The 25,768-nt window shown below is 42.3% G+C and overlaps 1 protein-coding gene across 2 annotated transcripts in view; it reads left to right on the top strand.

The window, feature by feature from the left end:
* Window positions 1-16,951: 16,951 nt before the first annotated feature.
* Window positions 16,952-25,768, top strand: part of Akap10 (A-kinase anchoring protein 10) — a 66,926-nt gene continuing 58,109 nt past the window's right edge. The window contains exon 1 of one of the 2 annotated variants that reach the window (XM_042673670.1): window positions 16,952-17,219. In XM_042673670.1, the coding sequence (XP_042529604.1) occupies window positions 17,132-17,219 (88 nt within the window). In that variant the 5' untranslated portion in view covers window positions 16,952-17,131. The remainder of the gene's footprint in view (window positions 17,220-25,768) is intronic. The other variant, XM_042673669.1, reaches the window with a different exon arrangement.

Here is a 25,768-nt window from a genome sequence, read left to right as displayed (position 1 = left end):
CACAACTGTAACCCTATCTACTTAGGAGGCTGAGATCTGAGGATTGTGGTTCAAAGCCAGCCGGGGCAAGAAAGTCTATGAGACTCTTATCTCCAATTAACCACCAGAAAACTGGAAGTGGTGCTATGGCTCAAGTAGTAGAGCACTAGCCTTGAGCTGAAGAGCTGAGAGTGCCCAGGCCCAGAGTTCAAGCCCCATAACTGACAAAAAAAGAGGCTGAGACCCAGAGGACCACAGTTCAAAACCAGTCAATGCTGAGAAGTCCAAAAGACTACTGCCAAAAATATCCAGCAAAAAGCTGGTTTGGATGCATGGCTCAAGTGGTAAAGTGCCAGCTGAGCAAGCAAGCTGAGTGAGCTTGAGGCCCTGAATTCAAACAGGGAACTAGCAAAACAAAACAACACCAACAACAAAAAAACTCACAAAAACTGAAAAATACAGCCCAGCTACTATTGTACTTGCCCACAGTATGAGCTATATGGAAGGTAAAGTTAGGAAGATCACAGTCCCAAGTCAACCCCAAACAAAAAGTATGAGATCACCCCCCCTAAAAATAATTAAAGAAAGGGCTTGGCACATGGCTCAAGTGGTGGAATGCTTGCTTAGCAAATATGAGGAGTCAAAATCTAGTACCACACAAAGCGAAAAAAGAGAAAAAAATGGAGCTGGAGATGTAGATTACGGTAGAATGTGTACTCTTCATGCACCTGGCCCTGAGTTTGATCCCAAGCATCACACACACACACACACACACACACACACACTCACACACACACACACAGAGCCTCTTTAAATAAAACGGATCTATTTGCCTACATGTTGAGAAATGCACATGTTTTGTGGGGAAGGAAATGGGAGGCACATGAATGGAGAGAAGAGATGTGAGCAAATGCAGTCATTATGTTCAGTGTACTTTGTGTAAAAATTGAACTCTATAACTTGAGGGTAGGGATGTGAGGGAGAAAAATAGGGGAGAATGATAGAAGGGGTAATATTGATCAGTATGTATTATAATTATAACCTGACTTATGGAATTGTAACCTCTTTGTCCAACTATCTTACAATAATATTTTTTACAAATGCATATTGAAATTATTTTGTCATTGTATTCAATCTATACTATGTAAAAATTGAACTGTGTAATCTGGGGGTAGAGATGGGAGGGGGGAAATGAAGGAAAGAGAAGGAAGGGGTGGCATTGCCCAAGAAATATTATACTTATGCCTGGCACCAGTGGCTCATGCCTGTAATCCTAGCTACTCAGGAGGCTGAGATCTGAGGATCGTGGTTCAATGCCAGCCCAGGCAGGAAAGTCCATGAGACTCTTATCTCCAATAAACCACTAGACAACTGGAAGTGGTGCTGTGGCTCAAGTGGTAGAGCACTCACCTTGAGCTGAAGAGTGCAGGGACAACGCCCAGGCTCAGAGTTCAAGCCCCACGACTGACAAAAAAAAAAGAAATATTGTACTTATAACCTGACATAAAATTATAATCCATTGTACAATGCCTTAAAAATAACAATACAAAATAACATAACTAGAAAAAGAATGTACACACCTGTTGCTATCATTAACAATAAGGACCAGCAGCCTGGACCAGATTTATATTGTGTGTTTTGCTACCACCTATAGGACATATCTAGTACTGGCTTGTGTGTCCCCATACTGGAGACCGCTGCTTTTAATACAATAAAAGTGGATTTTTAAAATTGTTAATATAAAGATGATACACATAGGGGTTAGTTACATAAACTAGGTAATGAGTATATTCTTTTTGGACAATATCACCCTTTCCCTTGCTCTCTCCAAGTTAAAGGAGAATTTTTTTTTTCCCCCCGGTTGTGGGGCCTGAACTATGGGCCTGTGCATTGTTCCTAAGTTCTTCAGCTCAAGGCTAACGCTCTTCCACCTTGAACCATAGCTTCACTTCCAGCTTTTTCTGCTTATGCGGTGCTGAGGAATTGAACCCAGGGCCTCATGCATGCAAGGAAACACTCTGTCACTGAGCCATCTTCCCAGCCCTAAAGGAGAATTTTTTTTTTTTTTTTTTTTTGTTGGCCGTGGGGCTTGAACTCTGGGCCTGGGCGCTGTCCCTCAGCTCTTCAGCTCAAGGCGATCGCTCTACCACTTGATCTACAGCACCACTTCCCTAAAGGAGAATTTTTGATCAAGAACTTTTAAATGTTTCTTGGCATGAATTAATATTATTTGGGGTCATAGATGCATTTTAATATGTGACTGAATGATGAAGACTCTAAGAAATGCACACGTCTGTTAGATGCCAATAGCTCTTGACTATAATCCTAGCTACTCAGAAGGCTAATATCTGGAGATCAAGGTTCAAAAATCCATCTCCAATTAACCAGCATAAAGCTGGGCTAGAGGTGTAGCTCAAATAGTACAGTAACATCCGTGAACAAACAAATTCTCAAGCCTTGAGTTCAAGTCCTATAGACAGATATAAAGGGAAAAAAGGATGCACATCCAACAGATTGCCATATTGGGACTACTGAAAACCACACTTAAATTTAGTCTTCAAATAAGAACCTCTTTTATATAGAAATGATCTAAAACCTCAGAACATAAATTCAATTTTAAACATTCAAATACAAGATGACTCAAATTTTATTCACAGAACATGAATGTTCTATAGATATAATTCACTTCACAGTGAGATGTTGGTCCACACAGATACACACAGTATGTGACCCAGAAAAGGGCATCAATTAGGCCACATGTCCTTTGGTGTCCACTGCAACCTCAGAGGTCCAGAATGATAGGCAGGGTGACAGTGGACAGGCTGTGCAGTGGATAGGCTTGTGTGACACAGGCTGTAATGATTACCAGGATGAAAGAAGAAAGAGAAGGAAGGAAGGAAGGAAGGAAGGAAGGAAGGGAGGGAGGGAGGGGAGGGAGAGAGGAGAAGCAAAGAAATGAGGAAATCAAGGGGCTGGGAAGGTGGCTCAGTGGTAGAGCGCTTGCCTTGCATGCCTGAGGCCCTGGGTTCGATTCCTCAGCACCACATAAGCAAAAAGAAAAAAGCCGGAAGTGGCGCTGTGGCTCAAGTGGTAGAGCGCTAGCTTTGAGCTGAAGAGCTGAGGGACAGCGCTCAAGCCCAGAGGTCAGGCCCCACGACCGGACCCAAAAAAAAAAAAAAAAGAAAGAAAAAGAAATGAGGAAATCAGAAAAGGGAGAAAGAAAAGGAAGAGGAAAGAAGAAAAGAAGGAGGTTCAAGCCTCAATACTGCTACTAAAAATCAAAAATTTTAAAATGTTTGCTGGCCACTGCTGGCTCATACCTAGAATCCAAACTACTCAGAAAGCTAAGACTTGAAAATCAGTTTGAAATCATCCTAAGCAGACAAATCTAAAAGACCCTTCTCTCCATTAAACTGCAAAAAGTTGGAAATGGAGGTATAGCTCAAATGACAGACAACTAGCCATAAGGAGAAAGTCTGGCAAATCTGGGCTAAGAGTGTAAGTTGCAGAACTAGAACACAGAGAAAAGAAAAGAGGAAGATAAAGAGGAAGAAAGAAAAAGAAAAAAGAAATATACAGTGCCAATAAAACTAAGAAGACTTAGTAAACTTTAAAGTTGGGCAGCTGAGAACAAACCAGAAATTCTGGCATTGCTTAATGTAGCTCTGAATGGGATGAGGTTCCCCAATTACAACTTGACCCTCAGAAAAGGCAGAGAATGGCTGTCCAAGGGAATATATGGGCAGATATAGTTGTTCATAAATGTACTTGCTTTTTTTCTTGCCTCATGGTAAAATGGCATTTCCTCTACTTTATTTAAACTTCATCTTTGAGGTTACCTTTCAAGTTGAGCATAGCCTTGCTTTTGCAAGTGGAATGTGAGCAGAAGTCCTGACCTAGTGAACACTTGGATGTGTCTATTTCTCATTGATGAAGCAGCATCAAAGCATATGTGGTAATAAAGCTACTGTCTACTTGTGTTCTCTGGGATAACATAGTGAGCAGAGTCCCCATGTGGAGACCTTTGTGGAGAATATAAAATGAATGAGAATTAACACTTGTTGTATTACATAACTGAGATTAATTAAAATTGTTACTATGGCATAACCTAGCCTATATTGACTGATAAAGCAGCCCCAGAGAAGTACCAATTAGCTCTTTTTGTTTTGTTTTGTTTTGGGGGTCCAGTCGTTGGGCCTGAACTCTGGGCCTGGGTGCTATCCCTCAGCTCTTCAGCTCAAGGCTAGTGCTCTACCACTTGAACCACAGCGCCACTTCCGGCTTTTTTCTTTTTCCTTATGTGGTGCTGACGAATCGAACCTAGGGCCTCATGTATGCAAGGCAAGCACTCTACCACTGAGCCACCTTCCCAGCCCCGATTAGCTCTTTTTGTTTGCTTGTTTTTTCTCTCTCTTCCTCCCTCCTTCCCTTTCCTCCTTTCTTCCCTCCCTTCCTTCCTTTCTTTCCTCTTTCTTTCTCTTTCAATTCTATTTCTCTCTCTTTCTTTTTTTCTTTCTTCCTTTCTTTCTTCCCTTCTTTTATTCATTCATCTCTCTTTTGTGCCTATACTAGGGCTTGAACTCAAGGCTTGGATGTTGTCCTTTAGTTCTTTTGCTCAAGGCTGGCACTCTACCACTTGAACTGCACCTCCAATTTCAACTTTTTGGTGATTAATTGGTGATAAGAGTTTAATAAACTTTCCTGACTGAACGGGCTTCAAACTGTGATCTTCAGATCTCAGCCTCCTCAGCAACTAGAATTATAGGCATGAGCCACTGTGCCAGCTATATTTCCTCCAGAAGGTGGATCTTAAGCTGGGTCCTGAAGAAAGGATAGAAGTTGGACAGAGAACCTGAAAGAGCACCCTCTGTTTATCTCTATTATTAGTGATATAAGTGGTGGCTCACTTGCATCCCTTTCTGCTCAGGTTTTCTGAGCACAGTTCCATCTGCACATATCTATCTGTCTGCTCCACTAGTCTGCTTTTATTAAAGGTAGTAACAAGGTTTAGTCTTCTATGTCCTTGGTCCTAGAACAGTCTTTAGAACATCAGTGTAAATAAACAACAAAAGCAATAAAACCATCACAATAGCACACCAACAGCTCCTGTTAATTGGTTTATGAACTGTAAAGCTGGTTTTTTTTGTAACAGTTTTCAATACAAGTTTTTCAAATGGAACACCTATGAAGTAGGTGATCTTAACATTCTACTGAGATTCTTCCTCAAGGAGGAGTCATACATTATTCTAGGGCAAAAGTTCATTAACCATCAGATTCACCAAACCAGATCTTTATATGGTGTGGCATTAAAAAAAGAGTGGGGGCGGCAGCTTTGGAGACACAGACTGTGTTCCAGTCTTTGGCTCTGCCTTTTATTTGCTGCAAGATCTTAGATGATTTGCTCAAACTCTCTGAAGACTCATCTTCTTGTCTGCAAAATGAAGTGAGGTTGTGAGAATTAAATGCACTATTACAGTTAATGAAATGAAAAGACTTAGGGACAACATCTGGCACATAGTATACACTTGACAAGGATAGGGTTATCTTTCTATCCTATTAGTAGGTACTTAGCATCTCAGAACTGAGCCTGGAATGTTGCTGAATTGCTGTTGGTTTAAAATGATCAGGGGAAAAAATAAAATAAAATGATCATAGAGGGAGGAATTACAGGGAAAAAAGGATGAAGATTACACAGCTTCAGGCTCACTAGTCTCCTTTTAAGGAATAAAAACTTGGAGCTGGGAAGGTGGCTCGGTGGTAGAATGATTGCCTTGCATGCATGAGGGTCCTGGGTTCAATTCCTCAGTACCACACAAGCAGAAAAAGCCAGAACTGGCACTATGGCTTAAGTGGTAGAGTACTAGCCTTGAGCTGAAGAGCTTAGGGACAGCACACAGGCCCATAGTTCAGGCCCCATGACCGACCAAAAAAAAAAGAAAGAAAGAAAAAGTAAGTAATTTTAACTTAAACTCCAGGAGTTTTTTTGTTTGTTTTATTTTGTTTGCCAGCTTCAGGTTCATTTTGGGGCTGGAACTTAGAGACTCTCACTTGGCTTTTTTGCTCAAGGATGGTGCTCTACCACTTGAGCCACAGCTCCACTTCTAGCCTTTCACTAGTGAACCGGAGGTAGGAGTCTCTCATATTTGTCTGCCTGGACAGGATCTGAACCTGTGATCCATAGATCTCAGCCTTCTGAATAGTCAGAATTACAGACTGAGCTAACCAGCTCTGAGGCTCAGAAAACCATTTTTAACCTTTTTGTTTTTGTTGGTCGTGGGGCTTGAACTCAGTGCCTGAGTGCTGTCCCTGAGCTCTTTTGCTCAAGGCTAGAACTCTACCACTTTGAGCCACAGCTCCACTTCCTGTTTTCTAAAAGTTAATTGGAGATAAGAGTCTTGTGGACTTTCTCCTCAGGTCTCAGTCTCCTGAGTAGCTAAGATTACAGGTGTGAGCCACCAAAACAGGGCTTGATTTTTAACTTTCTTCTCTTTAGACATACTTATACTGATTAAACCAGAGCCTGTCTAAAAGCCATTTTTCATATGCAAAATCAGGGCTGTTGTGTGGACTAAATTTTTTTAAGTACGTCTGAAACAGAAGTTTTCAAGCAAATCCCAATATCATTAGGCATGGCTACCTGTCCCAATCAGCCAGTTAAAGAAAAGCACTATAGAACAAGAGAAAGGAAATTTAATCACACTATGGCTGTGTCACTGACAGAGGGATTCAGTGACCTTTAATGAGGCAGGGAAGTTTAGGAAACAGGGAATATTGGAGGGGCTATCTAAATCTGTCTTATCCTTTGAAATGGTAAACATCTGGAAATTCTTCCAATAAGGGTAGAGACAGAAAAAATGAGTCTGCAGACTGGGAAGGTGGCTCAGTGGTAGAGCGCTTGCCTTGCATGCATGAGGCCCTGGGTTTGATTCCTCAGCACCACATAAGTAGAAAAAACTGGAAGTGGTGCTGTGGCTCAAGTGGTAGAGCGCTAACCTGAGCTAAAGAGCTGAGGAACAGCGCCCAGGCCCAGAGTTCAGGCCCCACGACCAGCAATAAAAAAAAACAACCCAAAACAAAACAAACAACCAAAAATAACAACAGAAAAAAATGAGTCTGGCAATAGGAAATCCTAAAAGTTATTGGGTTGGCCCTCATTTATCTTACCCACCCCAAACCATTATCCAAAGATTAAGAGCCACTAGATTGATATTATTGTGTATTCTCTGCTCAAAAAAAATACAGATAGGAGCCAGGTGTCAGTGGCTCACCCCTGTAATCCTAGCTACTCAGGAAGCTGAGATCTGAGGATCTCGGTCCAAAGCCAGCCCAGGCAGGAAAGTCCATGAAATGCTTATCTCCAATAAACCACCAGAAAACTGGAAATGGCGCTGTGGCTCAAGTGGTAGAGCGCTAACCTGAGCTAAAGAGCTGAAGGACAGCGCTCAGGCCCAGAGTTCAAGCCCCATGACTGACAAAAACAAAACAAAACAAAACAAAACAGATAGGTCCAGGCGTCAGGGGCTCATGCCTGTAATTCTAGCTACTCGGGCGGCTGAGATCTGAGGACTGCAGTTCAAAGACAGCTCAGGCAGGAAACTGTGAGACTCTTATCTCCAATAAACCATTCAGAAAACCAGAAGTGATGCTAAGGTTCAAGTAGAGCCACTTGCCTTGAGCTGAAGAGCTGAGGGATAGCGTCCAGGCCCAGAGTTCAAGCCCCAAGACCAACCCCAAAAAACAAACAAACAAAAAAACCCCACAAAAACAAAAACTAGGTGCTGGTAGCTCACACCTGTAATCCTAGCTACTCTGGAAGCTGAGATCTGAGAATCGTGATTCAAAGCCAGCCCAGGCAGGTAAGTCCTTGAGACTCTTATCTCCAATTAACCACCAGAAAACTGGAAGTGGAGCTGTAGTCAAAGTGGCAGAGTGCTAACCTTGTGCAAAAAAGCTCAGGGACAGTGCCCAAGTCCTGAGTTTAAGCAATATGACCAACAGAAAATAGATAGATAGATAGATAGATAGATAGATAGATAGATAGATAGATAGATCGGATAGGAACTGCTATTTTAAGTCTTTAACTTTCATTTCTTGCATGGGAAACTTGTTTCTGTTTCTCCCTACTTTACTCTGTTAAATTAAAATTTTCACCCTAAAATTCTTTTCCTGAGACAAATGCTTTCAGTATATGTACATCTCAACAGCCTGTGTTTTGTTTTGTTTTGTAGTAACTGGGAAGTAGAGGGAAGCCTTCATCCATCTTCCAGTGACACCTCAGATGGTCTTCCAGGGACTGACATAAATGTTTTGTTTAAGTAGGGAAGGAAGTGTGTGTAATTAGGTGGTCCTGGTCAAAGCTGTAATCCAGTTGATCATTATCCCTGGATGGTCAGGTGGCTTCTGGTTATGATAAGGAAAATACATTGTTCTTAGAGACTCGGTGACTGCTTTTATCACAATTTTTTTTTTTCACTAATCCTGTCCTTTCTGGAATCCCAATGTGAATGTAGGGGCTGGGATTCAGAAAAAGAAAAAAATGAAAAGTGGAAGACAGGGATAAAAAAGTAGTTAGACTAGCAACCAGTGCTTTCCTTCATGTCAAGCAGATGCTCAAAGTGATAGGTGATATTATCACTCTGGTGGCCATTACTGTTGTTATTATTTCACTTGAGGGTTCAGTTTTCATATCTATACAGTGGGAATTGATAAGGTCCCTTCTAGCTTTGACAGCTACCGATTCTAGAGTTCTCTGGAGAAACATATTTAAGACATTCTGAGAAAAGATCATGATCTTAACTCTGGAGGCTCAGTGATTTCTGAGGGGTTTCACAGGACTCAGATGCCCCTTTCATGTATACAAAATAGAAACCATCAAGGCAGATTATTCCAATATTCCATTTACTTGGTTTCTTCACAACTCTCACTCCCAGTAGTATATTGGAGATATAGCCAATCAAGCCTTTGGGCTCTAAAGATTCTTTCAGGAATCCATGCAACATTTCCATTCTTATAAGCATTCTCTTAGGCTCATTCTTGACTATTTTAACCTCTCTAGTCTGGAATGGGGATGTCTGCCCACTGTTTTCATCCCCTCTCCTCTCTTGGTCTCATCTGGCTTGAGTTCCAGCTCAACATGGACCCTGGGCAGCTTCATGCAGTGGTAACCTGGTAGCATCTTGCCTCCTCCCCCTACACACACACACACACACACACACACACACACACACACACACACACACACACACACACAGTGGTAACCTGGTAGCATCTTGCCTCCTCCCCCTACACACATACACACACACACACACACACACACACACACACACACAGTGGTAACCTGGTAGCATCTTGCCTCCTCCCCCTACACACACACACACACACACACACACACACACACACACACACACACACACACCCTCCCCCTACACACACACACACACACACACACACAGTGGTAACCTGGTAGCATCTTGCCTCCTCCCCCTACACACATACACACACACACACACACACACACACACACACACAGTGGTAACCTGGTAGCATCTTGCCTCCTCCCCCTACACACACACACACACACACACACACACACACACACACACACACACACACACACACACACACCCTCTGAACACTGGGCTTCCATATTGACAGTGCCACAGGCTACTGAGGAGCAACCCTGAACATTGGTCAATGGGAGCTAGGGGTTGGTGGATAAACACTTTTCTGTTCATATAGAGACTTGGGAACCAATTCTATGGACCTAGCAGTCCTTCACACTTAGTGATGACAAACCCAAGTCTTGATAAGATCCCTCTTTCCCTGAGTTACTTCCCTAATCTCTCTTTCCAGCTCCCTGGGACTGTGCTCACTAACATCTTTTTTTTTTTCTGGGAGATGCAGGCACTTGAGTACTGGGTAATCTAAAGAGGCATGAGATTCTAGTGTCTGATTACTCACCAGTCATCCATTCCTGTTGCTTTAACAAATACCCAAGACGCGGTGGTTTATAAACCAGAAATTTATGCCTCAAAGTTCCATAGGTTGTGAAGTACAAATTCAAGAAGCTTGGCAGATTGTTTCTGGTAGGAGGCCTGTTTTCTGTGTTATAGATGGGAGTTTGTGCTCTTGTAGTCAAAGTAGTAATGTAAGAGGCAATTTAAAAGATGCTTTTGCTAGGTCCTATTACCAAAGTTCTCCAATTTTGTATCTGTGCCCTTTGATCTGAGCTAGTCTCTGCTGCCTTCCCTTTGCAGGAAAAAAGATTCAGATAACCATCTTGTGTGGAAGACAAACTGCCTCTCAAACATGACTATCTTCCTATCATCTTAAAACAAACAACCAAACATTTTGAAAATCACCTTGTTCCTGTTATGTTCTAGTTATAAAGGGATAACTTCACCAGAATCCCTCCAGGGACAAAGACTGAGCTAATGGTCAACCAGGCCATACCTTGGACTTGGGACTGTTTTAACAATGCATATCTTAATCACATTATGCCCCCAATTCTATTTAACCTGAAGTCAATGTCTATACCTCTGAAGATGTGCATTCTTCCCATGGTTCCTTTCTCTGCCCTTCAAGATATCTCTTAATTTGGCTAATGGGACTGCTCGACTTTGGGATTAGGGTCTAAAAACTCAGTTTTATCTTGGGGCCTCTTTTATATATCTTGATCCCACCAATGAGGAATTCGTGACTTTTGGAAGGACACAAACATTCAGAACATAGCAACCAGAATGACAATAGCTTATTGCTAATAGTAAGGAATTAATAATAGCAAGGAACAAATAACCTCTTGCAAGCAGGTGTTTGATTAAAGCTGCTTTTGCAAAAAGCATGGACTCTTCATTTAGGGCTATAAACTAAAAGCAGTAGAAAAGCTTGGCATCTCTGCCCCCATTTTGTATCTTTCTTTGTTCCAAGCCATTCTCTCACAAGAGTGACCAATATCTTCATAACAAGAGACCAAAAGTACCCCTAAGGAACAGTAGAGCTTCCTCAGGACACAGTACTGCCAGGTAACAATGGTATATATCAATTTCTCTGGAAACTCCCAAAAAAAAGGCTGAAATAATGGCCAACTAGATCACACTTTGACCCAGACTGTAAATAATTATGTATCTCTTCTCCTGTCCCCAGTTATTTGTCTATTTAGACAATATAGCTCACATCTGTACCCTCAAAGATAGTTGAAAGTGAAATGAGGTAGTATCTTTCCATGGTTGCCTATGCAACATAAGCCCGCTTTTACTTGCCCTTCACTATATCTCTTTGTTTAGTGTACTGGAGTGGCCTGATCTGACATGTGGAATTCCTAGAATTAAGATTTAAAACTCTGGTTTTAGAAAAAAAATTAATCAGGCTTTCAGCTATGAGCAATTGAAAGAATATTTGGAGTTAGGTGGTAGCTGTGGCACTTACACTGTACAGAGAGATACTATGGTCTCCCAAATTCACATTGAAATTCTAACCCCCAATGTGATGGTAGTAGGAGATGGGGCCTCATGAATGGGACTATAAATGAGTCCCCATGGACACTGTTGTTCAGTGAGGGCACAGCAAGAAGATCCCATCTGTGAACTAGAAAATGGACACACCAGATACTCCTGGCACCCTATAGTAAACTTCCTAGACTCTAAATTTTTTTTTTTTTTGAGTCCAGTCGTGGGGCTTGAACTCTGGGCCTGGGCACTGTCCCTCAGCTCTTCAGCTCAAGGCTAGCGCTCTACCACTTCAGCCACAGCACCACTTCCAGCTTTTTTCTTTTTGCTTATGTGGTGCTGAGGAATCGAACCCAGGGCCTCATGCATGCAAGGCAAGTGCTCTACCACTGAGCCACCTTCCCAGCCCCCCTAGACTCTAAATTTTGAGAAATCAATTTCTATTGTTGTTTCATGTGCTCTTGAGTGTACAATGAAAGCATATGGAGTCCTGGCAAAAGTCCAACCACCAATCTACTCTGTGGTTATTTCCTCAGGAACTGGAAGAATAGGACAGACATTGTAATCAATATAAAAATATGAATGCAATATGTTTACGTTCTTTGTTTCATTCAAAGTCTTTGAAATCTGACCTGTGATTGTTAAGTCTCTGGCAGTCCAGCCTGCTCCATCCATAGGCAAGAGCATTACAAGTGCTAAAGAAAGACTAGCAACAAAATATCACAGGCCTTTTCAGTACAAGGTGGTCCTTAGTGTACCAAAAGAGAAAATTTGTATTTTACATTTATGGTATATCTTAATTTGATTAACCATATTTTGAGTATTGAATAGCTACAAATGACTGCTGATACCATATTGGACAGAATAAATATGAAGAATCTTGACCATCTGGATAGTCTGTAGAATTCCTCAGGACACTAATGACATCATATTAATTGGAACCAGTGAGCAAGAAAATGATTAAGTATTCTAGACATGTTGGCAAGACATACATGCCAGAAGGTGGGACATGCCCTACAAAGATTCAGGAGCCGGCTGCACTGACATTTCAAAACCTGTTAGATGTTTATATATAAAAGGATTTAACCTTACTCAATGAGAGGTTTGTCCTAAGCTTTCAGCTAGTAGGCCGTTGAAATATCAGTTATAGTAGTAGTGATTTTTGTTTTGACTGGGCCTTTAGCAAGCTAACCATGTGTATTGAGTTGAGGGCTATAAGTCATATGGCACCATCATGACCTCCTAAAGTACTGGAGATTGGGATCAGCCGCATGGACAGCCAACCATACTTACATGATGGAACTCCCAAAGGTTTTAGATAAGAAGGCTTGAGGGCTGGGAAGGTGGCTCAGTGGTAGAGCGCTTGTCTTGCATGCATGAGGCCCTGGGTTCGATTCCTCAGCACCACATAAGCAGGAAAAAAAAAAAGCTGGAAGTGGCATTGTGGCTCAAGTGGTAGAGCACTAGCCTTGAGCTGAAGAGCTGAGGGACAGCGCCCAGGCCCAGAGTTCAGGCCCCACGACCTGACCAAAAAAAAAAAAAAGAAAGAAAGAAAGCTTGAATAAGCCATTCCTGTTGGCAATATTTCAGGCTAGAAAACTAGCCCCGGGGAGAATAAAACTAGAAGTTGTCCATTGAAGTTCTGTATTTATTACCTCATGTATTTCTTCCCTTGGCTGATTCCACCCTATATCCTTTGGCTGTTACAAACTCATGTGAGTATAACTATGAGTGAATTTTGTAACAAATGATCAAATGTAAGGGTAATATGGGGGAATACCTGAATCTAGTAAATGTCAGAGATTTTTTTTTTGCATTGTTCTTTGTAGTTGATTAACTTGTAATTTTTGTTGTTGTTCATCATGGGGCTTGCAGGGTCTGAGTGCAGTCCCTGAGGTTTGTTTTTGCTTACGGCTAGCACTCTACCACTTTGAGCCACAGCTCCACTTACAATTAATTAGAGATAGATTTTCCTTCCCCAGGCTGACTTCAAACTGTGATCCTTCTGTAACTTTTGTAATTTTATCATTACCATTTATATTTAATGTTCATTCACAAACCACTTCTTTGTTCTTTTTAGTGCCTTGCATCTCAGACATTCCACTTTAATTCTGCCTAAATAAACCCTCTAAAACATCCTTTATCTGGGTCTCGGTGGTGCGTGGCTGTAATCTTAGCTACTCAAGAAAGCTGAGATCTGAGGATTGTGGTTGGAAGCCTGCCTGGGCAGGAAAGTTTCTTATCTCCAATTAACTACCAAAATGCTGGAAGTGGAGGTGTGGCTCAGGTAGTAGCATGCTAGCCTTGAGCAAAAAAGCTCAGGGCAGAATCCAGGCTGGGGTTAAGCTCTAGGACCAAAAAAAAAAAAAAGTGAGATTTTCTAGTGACTTTTTTGGGGTCTGTAAATGTTTTGTGTCATCTTTGAAATACATTTCTTATTTGTATAGCACTTCAGGTTGTTACTTTTTTTTTTTTTGGTAGGTTGTGGGGCTTGAACTCTGGGACAGCCTGGGCGCTGTCCCTCAGCTCTTCAGTTCAAGGCTAGCACTCTACTACTTGAGCCACAGTGTCACTTCTGGTATTCTGGTGGTTTACTGGAGATAAGAGTTTCATGGACTTTTCCTGCCAGGTTGGCTTTGAACCGCGATCTTCAGATCTCAGCCTCCGGAGTAGCTAGGATTACAGGTATGAGCCACTGGAGCCTGGCTGTTAATTATTTTTACAGAACATTGAAGATTGAATTTCAGCCTCTGAATCCTATTGCAACTATTGAAAAAGATAGCTCTTTAAATTGTTATTCATTTGGCAATAATCAGTTACCCTGATTACTAGCAATTGTGTGTGTATGTGCTGGTACTGGGGCCTAAACTCAGGGCTTTGCACTCTTGCTAGGCTCTTTTACTCAAGACTAGTGCTCTAACACTTGAGCCACACCTCCACTTCCGGCTTTTTGCTGCTTAAGAGGAGATAAAGAGTTTCTCAGGTTTATCTGTCCGGACTGGCTTCAAACCAAGATCTTTAGATCTCAACCTCCTGAGAAGCTAGGAATACAGGCATGAACCACTAGCACCCAGCTAAAGGATGTTTTCAAAGGTTTTTTTTAGAGGTAAAGTAGAAAGTCTGCTGTGCAAGGCACTGAACAGAACAAAGAAAATAGTATATAAAGTATAGTTAACATTAAGTATAATTAACATTAAGTATAATTACAGTTGTGAGCCACAAGACCAGCCAGAATTTTCTTAATTTAAGATTGGGGAATTGATTTTTGTTGTTGTTAGTCATGGGGCTTGAACTCAGGGCCTGGGTGCTGTCACTGAACTTTTGTGCTCAAGGCTAGCACTCTACCACTTAAGAGCCACAGCACCACTTAAGACTTTTTGACTCAGCTAGAATATATATTTAATAATAGTAGCAACTGAAGTAAGGAGACTAATTCTAAGTAATATGCCTTGAAGCAATATGCCTTGTACTTACAGCCATCTTGGTGCGTTGCTGGGTGGAGGGGGCTTTCCACACAGCTGTGAAAAACTCTAGAGGTAATAAAGGACATTCTTTGGGTTACAAATATGTACTGAGTAGATAAGCTCTAAGAAAGTCTTACTGCCTTTAGACAATTGGCCCTTGATTTCCTCTGATGGTATCATCTGATTTGCTTTGCTTATATTTAATATCTTTATTACGTGTAAGTGTCCTTATATGGTTTGCTATGATCATGTATAACACTTTTGTTGGGTTTGATTCCATATGCCTTGTGTGGTTTTGGCCCATATAAGCTTTGTGCTAGCTGCACTTGGGGCTTCAGGTCTTTGAGACAAGAGTCCATGAGCAGGGCTGGGAAGGTGGCTCAGTGGTAGAGCGCTTGCCTTGCATGCATGAGGCCCTGGGTTCAATTCCTCAGCACCACATAAGGAAAAAGAAAAAAGCTGGAAGTGGCACTGTGGCTCAAGTGGTAGAGAGCTAGCCTTGAGCTGAAGAGCTGAGGGACAGCGCCCAGGCCCAGAATTCAGGCTCCACGACCGGACCCCCCCCCCCTCAAAAAAAAAAAAAAAGTTCATGAGCAGTCTTTTGGTTCTCCAATAAATACCCACAATTTGGCCTCTAAAAAAATTTGTTTTTTTCTTGACCCATCCATATGGCTTAAAGCAGGGCTGCAACCCCTTCAAAGGCTGAACTGTGGTCTGACCACAAATGGAGTTGGGTATCCCCTTTGGAGGACAGACTGTTTTCCAAAGATATTTTTGACAGGTTTGTGGTGGGGCTATGACACATCCACAGCCTCAATCAAGTCTTTCCAGCACCTGCCCATTATTCCTGAACGTGCTTTCCGAATCAGGGAGAAACTTGACCTTGAAAGCTAGGATTCACCTCTAGTTAACTTGTAGCCTTGGGTAGGTGAGTTTTGCTGTGCTTAATTTTCCCCTACCAAAGACTAAGCCCTTAGGCTTAGGACTGCTACTAATCTGGAGGTTTATATCTACACATAGTTTAGGTTCCTGTAAGTTTTTACTTTAATGACCTTTCATATGCTGGCAAACATGCCTGAAACAACGCAGGCAAATTTACTAACCTGCTCTATTAACACTGTGACCCCAGGTTCTATCTAGCTATAGTCCTAATACTGACCACACTGAACAACTAGGCAAATTGCCTCTTCTTAGTTTCCTTGTCTACACAATGACACACTTCACTGAAAAAAAAAAAAAAAGTGAACAGGAGTACCTTCCTGGCTTTTTCCCTAAGCAGGAGCAGCAGCTACAATCACCAATCGTTACCACTCAGTCACGGGGCGCTGAGTACTCTCTGGGGTGGTAAAAGACACTAAAGATGTGGAGGCTTTAAGGGTGGGAGCGGGGTGGTCGCAAGATGCTCCGGGAAATGGCTTAACCTTGAAAAGATAACTCACTGGCGCGGCTTTTACGTGCTTGTCCCTTTAGAATTTGCGCATTTGCAAGGGTCGCTTGTCGAAAACAAACCCATTTCTCCCCTGTCATTCCGGAGGTCTTGAGGACCGAGGAACCTCGGGGGAGCCGCGCCAGGCCACGCCAAGCGGCCCGAGTCCTCGAGAAAACAGGCGTTGAGGTGAACAAGGGAGGCCGCCCCAGTCGGCCAGCGCCTCCCGGCGAACGCTGAGGACGTGGGGGCGTGGCGGAGATGGCACGCTTTGGAGACGGGCGCGTTCCGCCAGGTGCCTCACCCGGCTGCCTCTCGCACCTGCCAAGTCGCGTCAACTCCGCTCTGGGGGACTCCTGCTCCAGAAGGGTTCTCTGTCTCCAGCGCTGCGGCGAGGTCCGATGTCGGTGTGTAGAGGGGGCGGAGGGGGGGGAGGAAAATGCCTGAGAGGAAGACCGGCAAGCGGCCCGAACCCGAGGTGTGGACGTGCTGGCCGGCCGCAGGCGCCTACCACCGGAGGAGGGGGGGAGGAGAGAGACAGTGACGTAGGTCACGTGGGTTGACGTGGGCGGTGCGAGTGCACGTCCTTGCACCTACAAGAGGCGGCGAGCGGGAGGAGGCGGGGCCGGCGGCCGGGCCTCCCGTGAAGCTTCGCGCGGGGAAGGACCGGAACTCCGGACGGGCGGCTTGTTGATAATATGGCGGCAGGAGCTGCCTGGGCATCCCGAGGAGGCGGTGGAGCCCACTCCCGGAAGAAGGGTCTCTTTTCCGACTAGTGCCTGGCGCCTGCGGACCCGGAAGTCCGGGCCAGTTGCTGAATGAGGGGAGCCGGACCTTCTCCGCGACCGTCCCCTCACACCCTCCGCCCCGATCGGGGCCCCGCCATGTCCTTCTTCCGGCGGAAAGGTAGCTGAGGGGGCACTGCGGGGGACCAGGCCGGGGCTCCTGGCCGGCGGTAGGACAGGTGCGGCTGCAGGGGCTTCCTCGAGGGCGTTGGCGAGGCCTTCAGTGAGTCTCAGCCTTGGCGCCGACGCCCCCCTCCCCCAAATGCCCCCGCTCTGCACGGTACCTAGCCGGGAGGAAGAGGATGGCCGCCTCGGTCTAGGTCGGAGGGGAATTGTAGCTCTGGTGCAAAACTATACTGCAGCTCAGTGAACTTGAGGCTTGTTTGTTCAGGAGAGGCTTTTATCTGTGTGTGTGTGTGTATGTGTTTCAAGATCAAGGAAATTTCTTTTGAACCTTCGTATGGAAGTCTCCTACTTTTTGGAATATTAAGGAATTTCCGTCTTAAGAAACAACGTGGGAGACACTTGTTCAATTATTGTCATTTTCCAGTTTCCTCTTTTTGAGGGAGTGGAGATGGGAAGGGGGCCAACTGTTATTCTTAAAATTACTTACTGCTAAAGTTCCCTCATGATGCAGACTACTTTTGATGACTTAGCAAGTCTGTTAATTACGGGAGCCTTAACATTATAAACAAATTGCTTGTATTTCTGATTTTCAGTTGTTAGGGGCTACCCTGTTTTTCAGTAGGGGCAGCATAATTTTTGTCTTGGGGAAGATGATTGCATTTCATTACAAATACATATCTAGACTTAAAAGTGCTTGTTGTATTAGTTCTTGTTGCTTCGGAAAAACTTAAGGACTGAAAGGGGTTTTGGAAAAAGCATCAAACTAAATCAGGGTTTTAGGTTCACATGAGTTTTCTTACTAAGTGTGTAACCTGGAGTAAGCTATTTGACCCACTTTTCTCTTACCTCAACTGAGAATCAGGTGATTCCTGAACACCATCTGACAAAAGAATTTATGTGCAGGGCCTTAGTAACGTGCTAGGATGAATCAGTGAAACTGAGGCTTTATTGGTTAGTTACCTTCATAGGTCTAGAGTTACTAACTATACCTCGTTTGACAGGGATGAAGTGGGTAAAATTTTTATTTTAAGGGAAAAATAGTGTTGTAAGGAAAAGGCTAATTGCATATGGTGCAACACAATTTCTCTATATTCAACAAGTACTTTTTTGAGTATCTACAATCTGCCAGGCATTGTTTTAGGACCAAATGATTGAACGATCAATAAGACCAAGCCCCCTGCACCTATGGAGTTTATTGTGGGCTACTATAGACAGACAACAAATATGCAAACATTCTCTGAATAAGGTGTGTGACCCTACTTACAAATTAAATAAAGTAATGAAAGAGTAACAAGAGGAAAAACATACTTTCCTTGAATGTGAGAGAAAAGATTCAGCAGGTAACTTTAAAACAAAATTAAAGGAACAGTAAGTAAGAGGTAGCTAGAGAGAGCAGGGAAGAGCACTCTAGGCACAGAGACTAGAGTTAGGTGTCCATCCCTACCCCCCCCCCCCCCCCCCCAGTTCACCATGTGAGCTGGGCAGGCAGCCGATGATAGCTTTGTAGGTCATGTCTAGGTTTTATTCCAAATACAGACAGAATAGTATTTTTAATTTTTTGAGGAGGAATGATGTGATCTATTTTTCAAAAGCCATTCCTAGATGGTTTTTGGCGATTGATGTGGCACAAATACCTTATTAGGACAGTCTTATTTTAAATACCTTTATTTTTCCTCTCTTTTGACAAAGAAAGGTTTATTATGCTACATGTTTAAAATAGTAGATATAGAAATGACTTTTTTTTTTTCTTTTTGGGTCCGGTCGTGGGGCCTGAACTCTGGGCCTGGGCGCTGTCCCTCAGCTCTTCAGCTCAAGGCTAGCACTCTACCACTTGAGCCACAGCACCACTTCGGGCTTTTTTCTTTTTGTTTATGTGGTGCTGAGGAATCAAACCCAGGGCCTCATGCATGCAAGGCAAGCGCTCTACCACTGAGCCACCTTCCCAGCCCCTAGAAATGACTTTTTTAAAAAGTGTTACCTTAGTACTTTTTAGTACAGTATTTTTCTCTTTGCTTCTAAGTGTCTCTATTATATTTTGATTTTGTTCCTCTACTAAATCTTTTGAAAGACACTATAATTTCTTCAACTGCAGTTTCATGTCCTACCTGACATCAAAGCAAATGTTGTACCTGGTACTGGTAGTTCATGCCTGTAATCTTAACTACTTAGGAGGCTGAGATCTGAGGATCTAGGTTCAAAGCCAGCCTGGACAGAAAAGTCCATGAGACTCTTATCTATAAGTAACCACCAGAAAGCTGGAAGTGGTGCCGTGGTGCAAAGTGGTAGAACAATAGTCTTGAGCAAAAAAAATCTCAGGGACAGTGCCCAGGCCCAGAGTTCAAGCCCACAACTGCCAGAAAAAAAAAAAAAAAAAAAAGGAAATTATGAAGCCATGCTTTTTTATTTCCACTCAAGGTTAGCACTGTGCCATTTGAACCACATCACTTCTGGCCTTTTGAGTAGATCATACTGCAAGATGAATTCTCATTTGACTTCTTAAAAATCTCTTCTCTTTGGGACTCTTTCTCATGATTCTTTTATTCCCACTTTTAGAAAAGTCTGAGGAATCTGTCCTGGCTTGAACTAGGGCCTGAGTGTTGCCCCTGAGTGTTTTTTTGTTTGTTATTTTCTCTAGGCTAGTGCTTTACCACTTGCGCCACAGTAGTACTTAGAAGTAGCATTTGGTGGTTAATTAAGAGTTAGGAACTTCCTGCCCTGGCTGGCTATGAACTGCCATCCTCGGTTCTCAGTCTCCTGAGTAAGTAGGCGTTACAAGTATGAGGTATTGGTGCCTGGCCCAGCACAGACTTTTCTTTTTAATTGTGAAAATACTGTACATGGGCTGGGAAGGTGGCTCAGTGGTAGAGCGCTTGCCTTGCATGCCTGAGGCTCTGGGTTCAATTCCTCAGCACCACATAAGCAAAAAGAAAAAAGCCGGAAGTGGCGCTGTGTCTCAAGTGTTAGAGCGCTAGCCTTGAGCTGAAGAGCTGAGGGACAGTGCCCAGGCCCAGAGTTCAGGGCCCATGACTGGACCCCCCCCCCAAAAAAAAAAAGAAAAAGAAAATACTGTACAGAGGGGTTACAATTACATGGGCAAGATAATGAGTACATTTCTTATCAAGCATTGTAGCCTCCTCCTTTTTTTCCCCTTCCCATCCCTTCCCATTCTCCCTCCGCCTCCGCCTCCCCACCCAATCCTCCCCCCCCCCCACCAAAGTTGTAAAGTTCGTTTTTGACATAACGACTTATACGTCTCATTGTTGCAATGGGTCCATCTGTAACCCTATTTAAACGATTTGGTTTTTCCCTTCCCCTCCACAAATTATACTGACATCAAATACAGTGAAAGCAGAGGTTATACCGTGGGGGAGGGACATACAAAGCAACAAAGAAATAATCTTATAAACATGTTAGAAACAATCGCATGAAAGGAAAAAACATTTGAATACGTATCTTAGGGTTCATTTCCCTAACATCAACTTATCTGACCTTTTCTGCTTGACTCAGACATATACTAGTTATTGCAAATAAGGGAAACCATGGGACCTGTGTTTCTTTGGGCCTGGCTTACTTCACTTAATATAATTTTTTCCAAGCCTTTCCATTTCCTAACAAATGGGGCAATGCCAGCACAGACTTTTTGAGTACAGTTTTCAGTTACATTGATTGCTTCTGTCACACATCACTTTATCTTCTTAGTGTGTTTTAGAGGTTTTAGTCTGTGGTTTGTTTGTTCCTGTAGAGTGGACTTGTGATGCAGAAATCATGGTGGTAGGAACACATGGTGAAGGGAGCTGAAACCTTAGTGCCGTGAGGAAGCAGAGTCAGGTCCATTTAAGTAACAACTTGTATGTTTATGATACTCACACATGTATGTCCTGAGCTTGGCTCCTCATTCCTAAATCCAGACTTGTATACCCAGCTGTTGGTCTACTTTTTAATCTCTCTGACTAGTTTACTTAAAATACAATATGTAAAATTTTGCTCCAGATTTAGTCATAAACCTGTTCATCGGGTTTTTGGAGTTTATTTTTTAGCTCAGGCTAAAACTTTAGTACATTCTTAAACTTCTTTTTTTTCTCCTGCTGTACATCTTATCCATCAGCATATCTGTTAAGTCTATCCCAGAACATTTCCAAATACTGACAATTTCTGGTCTGGGATTAGATTGAGTTAAGGAAATCCTTTGAGATGCCATTGAAATTTCACCTTAAATATCAAAAGGGAAATGGTTTTGTGAAGATGTAGATGTTACATCTTTGCATTTGTTTTTTTGTCTTCCCTTTTTTATTCCTATGATATTTTTTCACAATGAATGTCCTGGAGCTTAAACTCAGGGTCTCATACTCTTGCTTAGCTTTTTTTTTTTTTTTTTTTTTTGGTCGGTCGTCGGGCTTGAACTGTGGGCCCTTATGAGCGCTGTCGCTGTCCCTCAGCTCTTAAACTCAAAGCGAGTGATCTACCACTTGAGCCACAGTGCCATTTCTGGTTTTCTGGTGGTTTATTGGAGAAGAGTCTCATGGACTTTTCCTGCCTGGGCTGGCTTTGAACTGTGATCCTCAGATCTCAGCCTCCTGAGTAGCTAGGATTACAGGCATGAGCCTTGGGCACCCGGCAGCTTTTTTTTTTTCCCCTTCAAGGCTGGCACTCTACCACTTGGCCATACTTCCACTTCTGACCTTTTGGTAGTTAATATAAGATATATGTAAGCAAGGATACTTGTGTAAGATATTAAAACACTCATCCCAATTTTCTTTCCTCTCCCTATCAGTTTTGAAAACATAATACAGAAGAGGGGCCTAATTCCAAACAGAGCTCTTAAGAGTGAATTCTTGGGAGTAGGTTTGAAATTGGGTTAGACATTTGTTATCCTTGCACACGTCCAGTGAAAATCTAGGGACCATGTGGCCAGCTGCTTGCCACTGTGGGGTTCCAGAGATACTTTGCATTTAACTGGGTTGATAGGGTAGCAGACAAAGTGCCTGGGCCATAGCTTGTACTTTGGCAACAGCATCTTGGTGCCTGGGTACATAATTGTGCCTATCAAATAGCATTTCAAAACTAGTAAGTCAGCAAAAGTAAAAATGTGAATCATGAGAATATGAAGCATGACTTTAGGAATGCAAATTGGTACAGCCACTTTCATTTAAAATTCAGTTTGTTACTTTAGCAATTCTGTTTCTAGTGATTTATTGTAGAGGAATTTTTGCAGATTTGGATAAGAAGACATAATGTATAGTTTGCCAAGCATCAGCATTTGAAAGTAAAAATAAATAGATATATGGATAAGTAAATATATATATACATATGCATATATATATATATATATATATATATATATATTTGTTGGTGGTGGTGGTTGTGGGGCTTGAACTCTGGCCCCTGCACTGTCCCTGAGCTCTTTAGCTCAAGGGGAGTGCTCTTGAGCCACAGTGCCACTTCCAGTTTTCTGGTGGATAATTGGAGATAAGATTTCCCACATAGTTTCCTGCCTGGGCTGACTTTCAACCGTAATCCTCAGATCTCAGCCTCCTGAGTAGTTATTTAGGATTACAGACGTGAGCCACTGATACCCAGTTGCAAAAATATATTTTAAAGGAATTAATTAGCTATAGTGAATAAACCACAAATGAAATAGGTGTATCAAAATAGACATTAAAATATTAAATGAAGCCAGGAACTGGTGGCTTACATCTGTAATCTTATCTACTCAAGAGGCTAATATCTAAGAATCACAATTCGAAGCCAGCCTGGGCAGGAAAGTCCGTGAGACTCTTTAACTCCAGTCAACCACCACCGTAAAACTGGAAATAGAGCTGTGGCTCAAAGTGGTTAAGCATTACTTGAGTGAAAAAGGTCAGGGACAGTGCCCAGTCCCTGAGATAAAGCCTCACAACTGACGAAAAAAAAAATATGTGTGTGTAGGTATGTATGTATTCAATAAATACAAGTCAAGTGTAGAATACTGATTGTATCATTTTAAAAGAGCTACAGAATCTTGCCATTTAAATGTACTTATATATAGCAATTGTCTAAAAACACAGAAGCAGGAAAGCATTTAGGATAATATTCATTTCTGAAAAGGAAGTAAGAGCAGTGGAGTTGGTCAGAAGCTCATTTCTGAAAAGGAAGTAAGAGCAGTGGAGTTGGTCAGAAGCTCAGTAGCTAAATATGATTACAGCTGTAATCCTAATGGAAAGCTGAGGCAAGAAGACTTGGTTTAAGGCTAGCCTGGGCTATATAGGAAGACTCTATTTCAAAAAACAAGCTTAAAGAACCACTGGGGGTGAGGGGGATATGGCTTGGTGGTAGAGTGCTTGCCTAGCATGCATGAAGCCCTGAGTTCGATTCCTCAGTACCATATAAACAGAAAAAGCCAGAGGTAGTGCTGTGGCTCAGGTAGTAGAGTGCTAGCTTTGAACAAAAGAAGCTCAGGGACAGTGCTCAGGCCCTGATTTCAAGCCCCAGGACTGGCAAAAAAAATAAATAAATAAAAACACTGTAAGAAAATCAGGGTTTAGTTAGGAAATAAGGCAAACTGCTAGTGTTTGCTAGATTGTGTGTGAACTTTTATGTTTGAAGTATTACATAGATCTGATAGGAGAAGTTTTTGAGTATGGCAAAAGTGGAATTATTGCCAGATGCTGGGAGCCTACACTTAGAATCCTTGGTACTCAGGAAACAGATTTAAAAGTCACAGTTTGGAACCATCCCAGGCAGACAAAACCACTTATGTCCAGTTAAACTAGCAAAAAAGTTGGAATGGCTTAAGCAATAGCAAAAAAGCACAGATTAAGAGCAAGAGGCACTCAATATTGGCCCTCAAAAAAGCAGAACTATGGTGATTTATTTTGGTGTACAATCAGTTGTTCTTAGAAGTGGTTTAGAGGTAGAAAAAAAGGGACAAACACTGTTAAGGATGATTCCCAGAGTTTTGGTTTAGTATCTGGAGGCTGATAGTGTCAGTTAATGAGAAAAGATAGACTGTTAATGTTTGAGAAAAGATGGTCCATTCCCAGATAGCTAGCTATATGAATGTGAGAATGAAAGAAGAGTTAGAATGAAGATAGAAAATTAGGAGTGACTGCCAGGTTCAATTGACATTCAGTACTTTATTCCTCATCTACTCAGGAGGCTAGTACTGTAGCATTACAGTTTAAAGCCAGCCTGGGCAGAAACATCCCTGAGAGTTTGTCTCCACAATAATTAGTGAAAAGCAGGCCTGGAGGTATGACTTGAAGTGGTAGAGCACCAGTGAAGTAAACTGAGTTAGCTCAAGGCCTTGAGTTCAAACCCCAATACTGCCAAAAAAAAAAAAAATTTAGGAGTCACAGCTCTAAGTCAAAACCTTAAGAACGGGAAACCCTGATCTGATCATGACATATACATGTATTGAAATATTACATTATATTCCATTAAATATGTACAATTACTATATTCTAACTACAAAAATTTCTAATCCAGCCTTTGTGGCACATGTCTGTTATCCCAGCCACTTGAAGTAGGAGGATTGCTTGAGCCCAACATGGGGCCAACTACGCTGTTGCAGGATTATGTGTCTTAATTTAAATGGTATATATATATGTGTATGTATTTTTCTGTATATAAACATACACATATACACTGCATATGGTAGCTTGCGCTTATATTACTACTTAGAAACTAAGATTTGGAAGATTGTGTTTTAAGGTTAGCCCAAGCAAAAAGTTAACAAGACCTTAACTCCAGCCAATAAAAAGCTGAACGTAGTGATACAAATCTGTCATCGCAACTATGTGGGAAGCATAAATAGGAAGATTTTAGTCCCGACCCAACCAGGCAAAAAGTGGGTCCTCTATCTGTGGCAAGTACAAGGCCCTGAGTTCAAACCCTAGTACTACCCAATACAAAATGTAAGTACATAATGTATTCATATTTGAAAAATATGTGCATACTTATGTATATATATTTATACATATATATGTTGGGCTGGTGACTTGGTTCAAGTTCTGGAGTGCATACCTAGAAAAACACTTCAGACCCTTGAGTTCAAACCCCTGTATGTGAAAAAAAAAAAAAACCACACCAAAAAACCCTAGTGGTCAGCCAGGAAATAATGTATATATGTAGTGAACAAAATAGAGAGCAATCTACTTTTCCTCAGAACACTCCAGTGGGCCAAGACAGAGAGGTCAGCAAGGGGATAAGCTGAGAAGGAGCATCTAGGAAATAGAATGGAATGTCATGGAAGCCAAGATAAGCTAATGTTTCAAATGAGAGGTACAGTTGTTTGGTAGAGGCTGCTGAGAGACCTACAGAAACTGCTACATTTTCATAGTTTATCTTCAATCCGTATTGAGGTGGCATTGTTTTGGGTTTTTTTTCATGTTAGTGTTCATTTTCTTGGAAATAGATTTTTTTTGGGGGGGGAAGATAGTACTAGGGCTTTAACTTAGGGCTTGGACTTTGGCTTGCTTGCTCGCTCATGGATGGCACCATACCACTTGTGCCACACCTCCAGTCTGATCTTCTGAGGGTTTTTTTCCTGGTTAGTTGAAGATAGAG

The sequence above is a fragment of the Dipodomys spectabilis genome, unplaced genomic scaffold, assembly GCF_019054845.1.
Source record: "Dipodomys spectabilis isolate Male_0828 unplaced genomic scaffold, ASM1905484v1 ptg000018l, whole genome shotgun sequence".
NCBI lineage: Eukaryota > Metazoa > Chordata > Mammalia > Rodentia > Heteromyidae > Dipodomys > Dipodomys spectabilis.
Note: the sequence above shows the minus strand (reverse complement) of the source record. Positions and strands in the feature narration are given on the sequence as shown.